Below are 15,718 nucleotides of genomic sequence, written 5' to 3' on the forward strand. Positions count from 1 at the left end.
AATGGCCCAGCAACCACTTCTTCCAACGCAGCCGCACCGTCTCGGGTCAGCCAACTTGCTCCTCCCTTTGCAGACTGTGTGCCTTGAGAGCGGAAGTGCCTTGGCCAGAGCCCCGTGGCCAGCCTTAAAACCAAGAACTCCTGACCACTAAGCTGTGCATCTTTGAGCAGAGAAAATGAAGACGTGCAGGGATAATTGGTATCAGCCCACACTTGCGTGTACTCAACAAACCAGAACGATTCCACTTCTCAAACTGGAAGCTCATGGCCAACGAGGGGAGGGGGAGACCCTGAAAGGGAGCCATCTACTATAGACAGTTTAACCTGAAGTAAAATTAGAAAATGTGTCACATGGAAAATCTCTGCAGTGAGAAACGGTTTCTTTTTTGGTCCCCCTTTTTTCTTTCTGTGGGAGAGTGAGTAATTTGGCATTTTAACTAGACAGGGCAGCTGGAGCCTCTATTTTGTACCAAATATACACAGTTGTTGGGCAGTTTAATGTCCCAATTCAAGAATGGGCTGCCAGTGAAGGACATGTTCAGAGCAGGATGACCAGGGACCAGGGCTGAGCACTGTCGAGTTCAAGCCCTCAGCCACGAAATTCAGCAAATGGAACCTGATCAGATGTTCGAGAATGTTCTGGCTAACAGTGATTTTAGAGTTCACTTGGTCAGGCCTCTTTGTTTCCCAGATAGGAAAACTGAAGCCAGAGAGTTTTATAAATTTGTCCAAAGTAGAAGAAGAGAAAGGAAAATGTCAAAACACAGGCTCCAGATGAATCTGCCCCATGTCCCTCCCTATGGCCACCACATGGTGGTGTTGGGCAGGGCGGGGGTGGGGGCAGTTCTCCTGGGCTGGTGGTGACCTGAATGTAGCAGGGTTTCACGGGTTATTCCTTCAACAAGCATTGTCTGACTACAGCCCACAGGCTGGACACAGTGCCCGGTGCTGGGGATACAGAGAATAGAGAATCTGGATGCCCAGGGGAGGGGCTCCATAGGCCCTGCTGGTGTGAGATCAGGGTGTTAGGGGATGTCCTGAGAGAGGAGGCCAGATCAGCACTCAGTGGGACTTCCGAGGGCCCCAAACGCTGCCTCGAGAGCTGTTTTCATCTTTGATTGCTGCTATACTAAATTATCACACACTCCGTTGCTCAGATCAACACAGATTTATTGTCTTACAGTTTTGGAGGCTGAAAGTCCAACACAGGTCTTTCTGGGATAAAAATCAAGATGTCAACAGACTGTGCTTTCTGGAAGCATGAAGGGAAAAATCTGTTCCCTCGCTTTTTCCAGCTTCTGGAGCCTGCCCTCACCCCTCGGCTCCTGGCCCCTTCCACCAGCTGCAAAGCCAGCTGGTCAGGCCCTTCTCTGTGGCTGCCCCACCTCCTCCTCGGGTCCCTCTTCCACTTGAAGGACCCTTGAGGCTGCACTGGGCCCAACCCGATAATCCAGGGAAATTCTCCCTTTAGAGGTCGGCGGATTGTCGACCTTCAGTCGACCTGTAACCCCACTTCCCCTTTGCCATGTAGCTTGATGTGGTCACAGGTCCTGAGGAATGGGATGCAGGCAGACACCTTGGAGGGCCATTACTCTGCCTAACACAGGTGGTTATCATGGGAAGGGTTTCAAGCAGAGGCAACATAACCAGAGCTGGTTCAAACATCAACATGCATGCGAATCACCAGGGATCTCCTGAGAACGCAGATCCTGATTTATTGGGTCTGGGTGGGGGTGGGGGTGAGGCCGGAGACACTGCATTTCTACTGAGTTCCCAGGTGATGCGGATGCTGCTGGTCCATGGACCACAGCTGAAGAAGGCACAAGATGACTGAGGCTGCACCGCGGGGGCTGTACAGTGGAGAGAACAGAGCCCGGGACACAGACCTGCCTGCTGTCGTCAATTTGTAACTGGACTTCACTTCACTGGGCTGTTGTTAGTTAGATATATCAAATGCACACACAGACATATATACATATAATTGATATGCCTGTATTCGAAACATGTACCTACCTACATATAACTGAAGTATGTTTAAAATGTCGAAAGCACTATATCATTATTAGCACAAAGCATATTTGTGGTATTTTCTTAGGTCCATGTGAGGCTCTCTGGGCATCACAGCAGCGGTCTGGGTGTCAGGACACCTGGCTCTAGTCCTGGCTCTGCTGCCAACTTGCACCATGATCTTGAGCTAGTCACTGTCCCTCTCTGGACAATAAAGTTAGGATTAGCCAGCACTGCTGCTGTGGCCAGAGGTGGAGAAGCAGCTGGCTGAGCCGACTTCGAGAGTTCAGGGTGTGATGTTGTCCAAACGGCATGAATTTAGGTTCAGCCTGCCATAGCTGGGATCTCTGCCCCTCTGTTCCACTGGATGCAATGGTTCCAACTTCCCAGCATGGGAAAAGCTTACCTTATTATTATTTTTTTCATGAAACATACTCTAATTCCCAATGTATCTGTCATAGAAGCCCCTGCTCCCATCCCCTCTGTGCCCACCATCAGCCACCATGGGGGATGGCTGCGGGGTGGTCTTCCAGTGGGGGTCAGAGGCACACATAGGCTTCACCACGGCCAAGGGTTCATAATGCTGGGTTTTCACTAAGATCTCCACAGTCCCAGGCTTTGAATGATTCATTCATGAACGTATTCAAATGCTCATTGTGTCCATTTGGTGCCATGTCGGACGCTGTGGAAACATGGATAAATAAAGCAGGGCTCCTGCCCTCAAGGAACCCACAATGATGTGGGCTCAGGGAAGGAATGAAGCATTAAACTGGTCACCGATGCTCCATCATGTCGGCTCAGGAACTGACTTCCTCATCAAAACTCCCAAAGCACAGAAGTAAAATCAAAATCAATAAATGGGATGGTATCAAACTAAAAAGCTTCTTCATAGCAAAAGAAACAATCAAGAATGTGAACAGAGAGCCTAAAGAATGGGAGAAAATCTTTGCCACCTGCACCTCAGATAGAACATTAATCTCCAGGATATACCAATAATTCAAAGAACTTAACGCCAAAAAAAAAAAAAACAATCAATAAATGGGCAAAGGAATTGAACAGACACTTCACAGAAGAAGATATACGAATAGTCAACAAATATATGAAAAAAGTTTCAACATCTCTAGCAATTAGAGAGATGCAAATTAAAACTACACTGAGATTCTATCTGACTCAGTCAGATTGGCAATTATCAAGAATACAAGTAACAATAAATATTGGCCAGGATGTAGGAAAAATTTACATTCATACATTGCTGGTGGGACTACAAATTGGTTCAACCACTATGGAAAGCAGTATGGAGATTCCTCTGAAAACTTGGAATGGAACCACAATTTGACCCTGTTATCTCACTCTTCAGTATATACCCAAAGGACTTAAAATCAATATTCTACAGTGACACAGCCACATCAATGTTTATAGCAGCTCGATTCACAGTAGCTAAGCTATGGAACCAATGTAGGTGCCCTTTAACAGATGAATGGATAAAGAAAATGTGGCACATATACACAGTGGAATATTACTCAGCCTTAAAGAAGAATGAAATTATGGCATTTTCTAGTAAATAGATGAACTGGAAGCTATCACATTAAGTGAAATAAGGCAAACCCAAAAAACCAAAGGCTGAATGTTCTCTCTGATATGCGGATGCTAACACACAATGGAGGTAGGGAATAGAAGTTCACTGGATTAGACAAAGGGGAATGAAGGGAGGGGAGAGGGATGGGAATAGGAAAGACAGTAGAATGAATTGGACATAACTTTCCTATGTTCATATATGAATACACGGCCAGTGTAACTCCACATGTTCAACCTCAAGAATGGGAAGTTATACTCCATGTATGTATAATAGGTCAAAATACACTCTATTGCCATGTATATTTAAAAAGAACAAATAATTAAAAAAAAAACTAGTCACCAATGGCAAGCCTGATGCTCGTCTCATCAATCCTCACAAATAGGAAATACTGACCTGTTTTACAACTAAGAAGAAAAGGATAAGAGAGGTAACTGGTCCCAGATCACTCACAGGGAAGTGGCAGAGCAGAGATTTGAACTCAGGTCCCTGAATCCCAGAGCTCAGGGGCATGAGCCACATTCCTGAAGCCTCTCCCTGGGTGCCAGGTCTTCCACCTGTGTTGGGACATGGATGGGCATGCTCTACCTCTGGGACTCAGGACCACCACCTTTAAGAGGAAGCCTCTGGACTGGGCTGGGTTGTTCTCAACCCAGTTGCACCTGAGAATTGAGCCAGGAGCTTCGAAAACCCTGGGTGCTGGACCTCACCTTGGGTGAGTATAGACTCCTGAAGAGGAGAGCACGGGCATGGCTCCTTCACAGTCCCCAGGGTGTTTCCAGGACGACAACCAGCAGGGTCCCTGGGACTGAGTGCTCACATTCTAATTTCCTGAAAAAAAAAAAAACCTCATTCCTCCCACCCTCACCACCAGGTGCACACAAAATGAATGGAGGGGTGCAGGGAGGAAGAATCTGCAGGCCCACTCCACCAAGGCCACAGTGGGGAGCAGCCCACTGTGCAGGCATGTCCCTTTCACTGTTGTCATTTCTCCTTCTGAGTTAGAGAAGTAGCAGCCGTGAATTTGCACTAGGAAATAACTGTGGTCAAGTACAGAGCCATAAGAATATGGTCATCACTATAGGGTTTACAACAGTGAACAAGAAATGGCCAACAGGTCTCAAAGAGGACTCGTTTAGTTATGGGATAAGCATACAATGCCACACTATTTTACTTTCAAAGAACATTGGAGAAGATTATTGAATGTTCCAGAAGAAGTTTCTAGGGGAAAAGTCGGTCAAAATATAATGTACAGAATGATCTATTCATCTTCTAATATATGTGCATACTTAGATCTGGAAAGTAAACATGGAACACATTTCACCAAATGTTAGCAGGGTTTGTTTATTGCTGAGTTACAGGATAATATGTAATCTTTCCAAATTCCTTTATTTTTTGCCCTAGGTTTTTATAGTGATTGTGCATTAGTTTTCTAAAAAAAAAAAAAATTGATGATATTAAAAAAATAAATCTTCTCCTTTGAAGGCTACTTATGTCCTAACATCTCCCTCATCTGGGGTGGAAGTGGACGTGCCTACCCAAGCAGCGCCCAGGCTTGCATGCACATTTGGGACAAGCTTCCTGGCATGTAAGCCAGCTGAGGCACCTACCTCCCTGCTGGGTTGTGAGTCCCTCCAGGTGGACACTGGGTCCAGTGTCACTCAGGGAGCCCCAGAGAGAGCAGGCAGCCAGGAAATATGGAAGGAAGACAGATATCGAAGAAAGCAACCACACCACAGAAGGGGACAGAGCATTCTGAAGAAGTCCTCTTCAGGAGGAGGCTAGTTGCAAAAGATCTCCCAGTTGGTATGGGATGGGACTTTTAAGCTGGGCCACATTTGAGTCCCTCAGCAATGAAAGGGATGACTCCTACAGAGGCCTAAGGCCAGGCTGCTTGCTGCGAGTCAGACTCTGGCCACATTCTCCAAATCCAGGAAAGGGCTCACCAACCTTTGAAGTCAGAGGGTTTTGGCCATTTGAGAGAGATACCAGGGCCCTCAGGAGAGTCTTCTGCCCTGTCCGATCCATTAAATCACCCATGGCATGCAAAGCATGTGAACTGGATTGAACTGGATTAGGTTGGGTTGGGTTGGGTTGGCTGAGTTGGGTTGGGATGACTTGGTTAGGGCCGGGCTGAGTGGGGTTCTCTTGGAGATGAGGAGGGATGCACTGTGTCTTCTCCTTAGGTGCCCAGGAAGAAGTCTGGACTTTCTCCCAGATTCTGTCCTCACCCTAGACTATTTCTCTCTCTAGCTGGGGTGGAGCAGAGGAAGGTGATCAGCTGGCAAACATGGTTCCTCCAAAACCTCTTATACCATCTCAGCTCCCCTGGGCCCGGTATGGCCTGCAGCTCAGGCCCCATAATCTGTGCTCTGACTTTGAAGACTTATTTGCTCATCTATTCTCCTCAGTGGACATTAATGTCTTACACTGAGCCTTACTGTAAGATTGCCCCCCTCTTTCCAACACTCACCCGCCTACCTCCACTAGTACATGATGACAAATCAATATTCTGCAGAAGGAGGCAGGGCTGACCTCTTACCAGGCTTTAAAGCACAATACAAAACAATAATCATCAAAACTATAAGGACTTAAGCACATTGTACAAACATAAGAAAGTGACTTGTGATATAGGGATTATGGAATTAAGTTTATATCATTAAATTAAAAATTGATATAATAGGGGCTGGGGTTGTGGCTCAGTGGTAGAGCGCTTGCCTAGCATGTGTGAGGCACTGGGTTCGATCCTCAGCACCACATCAAAATAAATAAATAAAACAAAGGTTCATCTACAAATTAAATTTTTTTAAAAAATTGATATAATAAATAACAATGAGGAGCCAATAGTTCACATTTATTTGGTACTTTTGAGACTACTGGGGACTACCTTGAAGAAGAACTGACTTCAGGTTGTATCTTAATCTATGGTCCATTTTAAAGGAATCAAGCCATAGACACTAAGACTGGAAAACAAGCTTATGCATTTAGCTAATGCCACCTTTGACAAAGTGTAAGCTATTAGGAATAAGATGAGTATAATCTAGAAAATAAGTTGTTTAAACAATTAATATAATAAGGAGCAAAGTAACAGTAGTGTAAATTCCAGCCTACCTACTTATTAAGCTATTAAAGAAAACTAAAAGCCCATGATGTTCTCTGGTGACTCGGCCATGGTCACTCCATAGTTGCAGAGCCGTGGAAGAGTTGGGATGACTTATACACCGCAGAGGATGTAGTAAATGGGCACATTAAACCACAGGCTAGACGAACCCATTCATCCCTTCTTTGATTCACTGAAAAAGTCTGCTGAGTGCCCACTTTGCGCCAGGCCCTTTGCTAGCTTCTGGGATTCAGATTTGGATAAGACCCAGTCCCTGCCTCACGGAACTTCCCATGCAACACGGGAGACACAGGAGTCATCAATGGTCACTGCACCATTTGAATAACCCTATGACTAGCAGGCACCAATAAACCGGGGAGGGGAGGAATGCTTCCTAGAACACCATCCCAAAGGATGAATGGGGGTTACCAGGTAGACAGGGGAGGGGCGTGTTCTGAAAGAAACTGGCCGGTCCAAAGAGTGGGAGTTGGACATCACATGCCTCCTTCAGAAACCTGCCAGTGGCTTGGTATGAGCCCCCATCAAGCAGGGCTCAGCATTAGTGGAGGAGAGAATCTGCAGCACTCCATCCTAGGACCAATGATAGCCCAGACAGGGCAATTAAACTAGGAAGTCACACAATTAAACCTGTATCAACAAAGATCCATTTGAATATAAAATAAGAACTTTCCAACTAGCTCTGTTGTTTGGTGAGTCCGTTTGAGGAGTGTAGCCAAAGGAAACAAAAAAGAAAACAAAGGCCATTTGTCTGAAGAGGTTCCCAGCAGCACTGTTTATAATAATGACAAAATGGCCAAAGTTCATGCTCAGTGCTGGACAATGTCCTTTGGGTGATGGAGACTGAAGGTCCATGATGTGAGCTCTCAGGTGTCACGCCTACCCACCTATCAGACTGCCAACGGCCAGAGGAGACATTATTACAGGAAAATTCTGAACTGCTCTGATTCATATGTCTAAGTTTAAATCAGGATTTCTACAAAGAAGATGTACAAAGGACCAGCAAGCTCTTCAAAAGGTGATTGACGTCATTAGTTTTGAGAGGCAAAACCACAATGAGATGCCACTTCACACGCACTAACATGGCAACGATGAAAAAGTTCTAAAATACCAAGTATTAGTGATACATGAAAAATGAGATGCCTCATACAATGCTGGTATAAATGTAAAATGGTGCGGCCACTGCGGGTAACGGTTTGGGGGTTTCTAAAAAAAAACGTAAACAAAAAAATCACCATGTGATCCAGAAATTGCACTCCTACATATCTATCTAAAAGAACTAAAAACAGGCACTTAAGCAGATGTTAGAACACAGATGTTCATGGCAGCACTGTTCACAACAGCCAAACGGTACAAACAACCCAAATATTCATCAATGGATGAATGAAAAACAAAATGTGGTATATATAAATGAAGGAATATTTATACAGTCATAAAAGAAACAATGTGCTGATACATGATATAACATGGACACTATGGTTTGGTTAAGAGGCATCCCCCAAAAGATCCTGTTAATACAGAAATATTCCGAGGTTAAATGACTAGACTGTGGCAGCTGTAGCCTAATCAGTTCATCAAAGTTTGAATGAACTAACCGGGTAGTAACTGTAGGCAGGAGGGGTATGGCTGGAGAAGATGGATCACTAGGGGTGTTCTGGAGGGGGTCCTCTTCCCTATGGCCCCTTCCTTCTCTCTTTCTGCTTCCTGAGCACCAGGAGACAAGCAGCTTTCCTCCACCCTTTTGCCATTCCTCTGGCCCAGAGCAACAGAACCAGCCAACCATGAAATAAAACTCTGAAACCGTGAGCTAAAATAAACTTTTCCTCCTCTAAGTTGTTCTTATCAAGTATCTTGGTCACAACAATTGAAACCCAACACACAGAAACTGGTATAGAGAGGTAGGATTGTTGCTGAGACTAGGAGTCGTGTAGATTAGAAATCTTTGGAACTGGTTTGTGGGAGGAGTTTGGAAAAGTTTGGAGACACAGGCTGGAGAAGCCTTAATATGTTGTCAGGGGAGCTTAGCAGGTGGTTCTGGTGGGAGCTCAGAAGGTTAGAATACCAGTAGGAATGTGGACAGTAAAGATTGCGCATGAAGTTTCCCAGGCAAATGAAGACTCTTGGAAACTGAACTAGAAGTAATTCATGTTGCATTCTGCAAGGAACTGTACATTTTCAACATTTTTGCCTATTCCCTAAGACTTTGTATGAAGCCAAATTTAAAGATTATAGACTAATTAATCTGGCTGAGGAGGTTTCAAAGCAGCACAGTATTCAGGCAGTGGCATGGATATTGCTCTCAGCTTTAGGCCAGGTTCACTGTGAAAACCAGGACAGACAGATTTTTAAAACTTGCAATTTGGCCAGAAAAGTACAAGTAAAACTTGGGTCAAGGAAGATGTGAAGAAATTATAGCTACTAAAGTAATGCTAAGTACTTTGCATAGAGACAGAGCATCCCAGGAATTGGCAAGACCACAGCCATCACAGGCTCAAGGGTGTAAAGTAAAAATTCCTTTGAGAAATGACTATGAGGGCACTCTTCTCACACAGGGGGGCCTACAAAGTTGTTTTCCTAAGATGTGTTTCATTATGCTCAGCTGCCCAGGCACTCAGAGGCCATCGCAGCCATAGTCCAAGGGGGCCCAGCTACTGCTCAAATCGGTGGCAGACCTCAGCATCGTTCACATCATGCTTGTTCTGCAAGAAGGAAAATGCTGGAGTTAAGGGGTCACGGAGGCTTCCTCCTAGATTTCACAATTTAGACTGGGAGGCCAGGCACAGTGTAGCAGGGTGGGAATCCCTGCAGAAAGCCCCAGAGAAGGCAACGTGTGAATCTATGAGGAGGAAGCCAAAGCTGCAGTGAAGACCCCTGGGACTGAGAAATGCCAGCCACATGGACTGTCTGCCAAGGAAAGCTGTGGGAGAGTCAGCCTAAGACAAAGGCCATGTGGGCTGCAACGGGCAAGGCGGAGGGGGCAGGGCTGCCCAGCCCTTTGGAGCTCACATCAGATGCCATGTGCCCCAGCTGCTGGATGTGGAGCTAAGGGACTTGTTTGCACAGCTGGACTTAGGTCTTTCCCTGGTGCCAACCCTTTTATCTATGTTCATACTCTTCCCTTTTCTTTTGGTCTGAGAATGTTTACTCTGTGCCACTGCATACTGGATATATGTAACTTGGTGGTGGGAACCCGGGATTGAACTCAGGTGCACCCAACCACTGAGCCACATCCCCAGCCCTATTTTGTATTGTATTTAGAGACAGGGTCGCACTGAGTTGCTTAGCACCTTGCTTTTGCTGAGGATGGCTTTGAACTCGCAATCTTCCTATCTCAGCCTCCCATCTGATGGGATTTCAGATGTGCACCATGGCACCCAGCCTGTAACTTGCTTTGGACTCGGACTTTTGGGCAATGCTGTAACTGTTAAGATCATGAGACTATTGGAGATGGACTAGATGCATTTTGCATTGTGAAATGGAGCTTTCGGGGGCCAGGTTTGGATATGAGGTGACCTCCAAAGCTCCTGTGTTAATGCAGGAGTATTCAGAGGTAAAATGAGAGATTATGAAAGTTGTAACCTAATTAGTCCATTTTGCTTTTGTGGGGTTTTTATTTTTATTTTTATTTTTTTGGTACTAAGGATAGAACCCAGGGGCACTTAACCACTGAGCCACACCCCCAGCCCATTTTTAAAAAATACTTTTAAGTTGTAGATGGACACAATATCTTTATTTTATTTTCTTATTTATTTTTATGTGGTGCTGAGGATCAAACCCAGCGCCTCACACACGAGAGGTAAATGCTCTACCACTGAGCTACAACCCCAGCACCCCCAACCCTTTTTTTTTAAATATTTTATTTAGAGACAGGGTCTTGCTCAGTTGTTAAGTGCCTCACTAAATTGCTGAGGCTAGCTTTGAATTTGTGATCCTCCTGCCTCATCCTCTCAAACTGCTGGGATTACTGGCATGTACCACCACGCCCAGCTCCATTTTAGTCTGAATGGACTAACTAGATGGTAACTGTAGGCAGGTGGGCAGGGTTGGGAAGGTGGGTCACTGGCTGCATGACCTGGAAGGGTTCATGTTCTCTGTACCCTCTTTCCCCTCTCTCTGCTTCCTGGCTGCCATGATGTTTTGCCTCACCTCCGGCCCAGAGCAATGCACCTGACCAACCATGGACTGAACCCCTGAAATTGGGAGTCCAAATAAACCTTTCCTCCTCCAAGTCAGATATTTTGGTCATGGCAATGAAAACCTCACACACACAATGGATTCACCTTGAAACGTTATGCTCAGTGAAAGAAGCCAGACCATAAGGGTCACATGTTGTATAAATATTCAGACTGGGCAAATCTATGAGGACAGAAAACAGTTTCGTGGTTGCTGGGAGCCGGGAGTAGAGCAAAGAGGGAGAGTGACTCCTTCATGGGTATGCAGCTTCTTTTTGGAATGACAAAAATGTTTTTTGGAAGTTGATAGAAATGGTGATTGCATAAACACACTAAATGCCAATGAATTTTACACTTTAAAATAATCAATCTTCCATCATGAATTTCCTCTCATAAAATAAGTAAGTTAGGATGTCAAAATGGTCCATTAACATAGGAAAAGGTGATCAACTTAATAATCAGGAAAATATAAATTAAGGGTATAGTAAGAGTTTTGTATGTACCCTCCAGAAATGCTGAAATTAACTTCAGTGCCAAGACCAAGCACTGGGGAGGAGGTGAAGAATGGGGACTCTCATTTCTTGGTGGCCACGTGTGTTGGCACAGCCACAGAGAGAACATACTGGTACTGCCGCTCCGTGGAAGGGTATGGACACCCTATGACCCAGCACTCTCCTCCTAGGTTCAGAACTGATGTACATGTGCACCAGAGACAAACAAGAATGTTCACAGCCGTACTGTCACATGAGCCCAAAGTGGCAACACCCCAGATGTTGCTGGAGAAAAAAATGGATTAAAAAATATTTGATGTATTCACAGAATGGAATATTATACAACAACGAAAATAAACTAACTGCAGCCACATACGATGACATGAATAAATCTCCAAAATCTTAATAGTCAGTGAAGGAAACAGATATCAAAGAATATATCCTTCCCGTAAAACGTTTAAAACCAAGTAAAAAGAACTTCAGAATTTAAGGAGACATACTTACGTAGTAAAGTTATTTATTAAATGCAAGTAAGTGATGGCAAGGTGAGATTTACCTCTGAGAGGAGGGAGGGAAAAATCTCAGTACAGGGCCTCACAGAGCCTGGGGGCTAGCCCGCTTCCTGACCTGGGTTTTAGGTTTATTCTGTGATAATAAAAGAGCTGTACTTTTAGCAAGAACTTTTCTCAATGGTTTGATATTTTAAAGAGAAGCAAATAACTTATACATATCAGCACTTGATGGCAGGAACAAATTACTTATAACCACATCATGCCTTCCCCAACCATGGCTCATCTTCCAAAATAACAGGCATTCCAATGACACTGTGCCTTCACAGGGAAAGGAAGGGATAATGCTGTCTGGCAGCCCAGTCCTGACCCATTAGGAACACAGGGGTCATGTGGTGACACCCCACTGCAAGAGGTCTCTTTAAACAGGAATGTGTAAGGGGATGGGATTGGGTGCACACAGGACGGGATGGATGTTGAATGTGAAGGGTTCCAGGACTATTGTCTGATACCCTATATTTCTGCCTATGCATTATAAGCACCTCAGGGCAGATCTGTGCCCAACTCCTTTCTGTCCCCAGTCAGCATGCAGGTTGGCAAAATGGGTGTTCAGTTTGTATTTGTTGAACTAAACTATGCAGAATAAGTTAGAGCTCACACTAGGCAAAGGTTGTTGTTTTCCCATGTTTTAAATTAGAAGGAAAACAGACAGGAGTGAATCTTGCCTCCCCATTTTATAGACAGGAAAACTGAGATTCAAGTGAAACTCATCTGAGTTCACAGAGGTAGTGTGTGATGAAACCCGAGCTTCCCAGTGCTTGAAATTTAAATGGGGTTGAGGTGAGGAAGGAAAAACAGGAAGTTTACGAGTATCCATTTTTTTTCAACAGCTCCATTGTCTGTGAATCGCCCCATGCCTGTGTTCTGTCCCTAACAGGGGAGACTTACCCTGGGCCCACAAGGACATTCAGGGATGCTGGGAACAATTGAGTTGGAGACCTAGAGATACAGGTGGACCTGACCTTTCCAGCCAGAACTCAGGAGAGGCAATGCACTCTGAGCCGGCAGCTTGCAAGTGGCCCCCGGTGGGCCGGGTGTGTCCTAGGCTGGAGCCTGGGTGCCCTGGTACCTGGGGAAATGCTTTCTTCTGTTTCTATAACTCTTTTCAGTGAGGCACAGTACACCCTCCCTGAAATTCACTCATTTTAATTGTCCTGTTAGGTGAACTTTTGTAAATGTATACAGTTGTCCAACCACCACCCCAGTCCAGTGTTAGGATATTTCTCCAGAAAGTTCCTGATGCTCATTTGCAGTCAGTCCCTGCTTCTGTCTCTGGCCCAGGCAGCTGCTGGTGGTTTCCATTTCTGCAGCGTTGCCCTTTTAGAAATTTTGTATAAATGGGACTCTGACGATACCCAGTGTATGCCTGGCTTCTTTCACTTAGTGTAATGCCTAGAAGGTCCATCTGAACTGTTGTACAGGGATCTGTGCGTCACCCCCTCTGTGTTGCTGAATAGACTCCCTGAAAGCCATCTATAAGATGGAACCCAACTTCTCAGCACTACCAGGCGGCAGATCCAGTGAGCTGGTGGAGGGTAACTGATCTGCAGAGTGCACAATAGCCACGCAGATGCAATGAGCTCATGCTACAATTAGGACACTCTGATTATGGGGTTCACTAGAGACTGTGGGGCCCTGCAAGGTGTGAATCTGTGAATCTGCTCTAACTGAATACTAGGATGGTATTCAGCAAGGGCAATGAAGTCACACTCTCTCATTCCAATTCTACCCCAGATGCTTGGAAGCCTTGTGACTTTGGACTTTGGTGTGTTCATCTGAAGAACGGAAGTAGTAAGAGTCCTCAGTGCCCATCTCCTGGAAGGATCGTGAGAAGTGGAGGAATGAAACAGGAACACGTTCCCACTCCACCTGGACAGACCGTGTTTTGTAAGCGTTGCCACACGGAACTGCGGCAAACTTTGGAGAGTTCACATTTCCAGGAACTGGTTTCAGATTCCGCAAGGAACACTGACTAGCATCGGTTGTAAATGGCCCTCCTGAGGAGTTGCTGGCCCTCCCTCTCTAGGTTATGGTGGAAACAGGACTTCCTCCTTGTTAGAAAAAACAATCCTGATCTGACATCAGGGCACCAGGCTACAAACTCAGGAGGAGAAAGAAACATCAGTTCCCTTCCCCAGAACCCTCTTCCTTTGGGGGAAGTAGGAGTTACAGCAAAGTTCTCAAAAGACCACAGAATCCAAAAGCTGCCCTCTATCACTGAGTTGGCAGTGCCCTGTAGCACATGCAAAACTGCAGCGTTCCAACATGGGCCAGGGAGCCGAGAAGCCAAAACTATGCTCCAGCTGCCCTTTGATCTGGAAAAAAAAAAAAAAAACTTGATGCTCTGGCAGGAAAAGCTATCATCGCCTTTGAGTCTCGCTCCCTGGGAGTCAAGTCTGAGCTGTCCAGGCTTCTTCAAATACAAAGAGTTAACCAAGGACATCCACTCCACCAGGGTACCAGGAGTTATTTCATAGTCTTCTCAATCCCTATTCAATCAGGGCTGTATACTAATCCTCTAAATCCAAAAGGGGTCAGAAGTCACCGTTGAGAGATGGATTCTCCTATTGAAATGCCTGGGGAAGTGGCTAAGGAGGATTAGGAGTCTGGAGACCTGAATTCAAGTTCTAGCTTTCAGACCAGCCACTTCTAGAGCCTCTCTATTTCAATGCTGCAAAAATTTCTGCATTGCTTTCCAAACACAGTTACTGCAAGGATCAAGCAGTTCTATCAAGCAGATAGGAAGTTCTACCACTGATTGTGTGCCTCATATGTACCGGCAGCAAGGAAGACACATTACGTCTAGTTTTTCCCTGAATCCTCATGGCATCTCCAGGAGGCAGGACCGTCTAACTATTCCTCCTTTTTAGATAAGAAAACCGAGGCACAGAGAGGTGAAATCCATTCCCAAAGTTGCAGCTGAGCCACAATTCACACCCAGGCAATCTGACCTTAAACCCACTCAACCCAGTTAACCATCTAACCTCAGACTCCACTGCTCAGCCAACCACCTCTGAATCAGGAAACTAAAGCCCAGGGAACAGAAGGGACAAGGTTCCCTGGTTCCAGCCCACAGCTCTTTCCATCATCCATGGTGCCACTGCCCACAATAAATGTGAAACCCCGCTAGGTAACTAAAAGCTAAAGTAAGCATGAGAAACAATTCAGTTCCGTTGTTTCTGGCGCTGCAAAGGCGCCAAGTGTCCCTGTTGGTGCTCAGGCTTCCGCACCTGTGTACAAAAAGGCACCGTCCTGCCTTTCCAATAAGCCAGCAAGAGCGCACAACCTGAGCGCGTGCGCTGGGTGCACGGAGGCTAACTGTTGCCTTGGCGCTAGCAAACTGCTTCCAAAGTCCCTCTCGGTCGAAGATTGGCGGGACCACGCCTAGATCAGACACCTCGGGAGCCCCTTCAGTGCTCTACCGCCGGGGCTGCCAGGGACCGCCTTTGCGGCTAGAACCCGCACACTGTCCTGAGAAAGCCGCGGGTAGGACCGCCAGGGCGCGCATAGTGGCAAGGACTCCCTTTTATGTCCAGGAATGAAGAGCGCACCGCAGCCGTGCCCGCCGCCCAAACCAACTTCCCCAGGGCGCGGAGGCAGCTAGTGCCACCCTCCGGGTGAGTCGCTTACCCGTCGAGGCGCCTGTCTGGGTGACAGCGGAGAGGAGCGCGGAGATGGAGAGCAGCAACAGCACGCGCCAGCACTGCCCATTCCTCCTGCAATAAGTGGCCGAGGGAGACACGGTGAAGCGGGCGGTCTGGTCGGAGGGGGCTTCGGCGCGGGGAAGCG

General features: G+C 46.1%; 1 protein-coding gene across 1 annotated transcript in view; it reads right to left on the reverse strand.

The window, feature by feature from the left end:
- The window catches only part of Col15a1 (collagen type XV alpha 1 chain), a gene marked incomplete at its 5' end in the record, with an annotated part of 107,997 nt that extends 92,284 nt beyond the window's left edge, over positions 1–15,713 (reverse strand). Inside the window, one exon of the mRNA XM_015492118.1 lies at positions 15,560–15,713. Coding sequence (XP_015347604.1) covers positions 15,560–15,713 — 154 coding nt within the window. The remainder of the gene's footprint in view (positions 1–15,559) is intronic.
- Between the last annotated feature and the right edge of the window lie 5 nt (positions 15,714–15,718).

Source organism: Marmota marmota, unplaced genomic scaffold (genome assembly GCF_001458135.2).
Source record: "Marmota marmota marmota unplaced genomic scaffold, marMar, whole genome shotgun sequence".
Classification (NCBI taxonomy): Eukaryota; Metazoa; Chordata; class Mammalia; order Rodentia; family Sciuridae; genus Marmota; species Marmota marmota.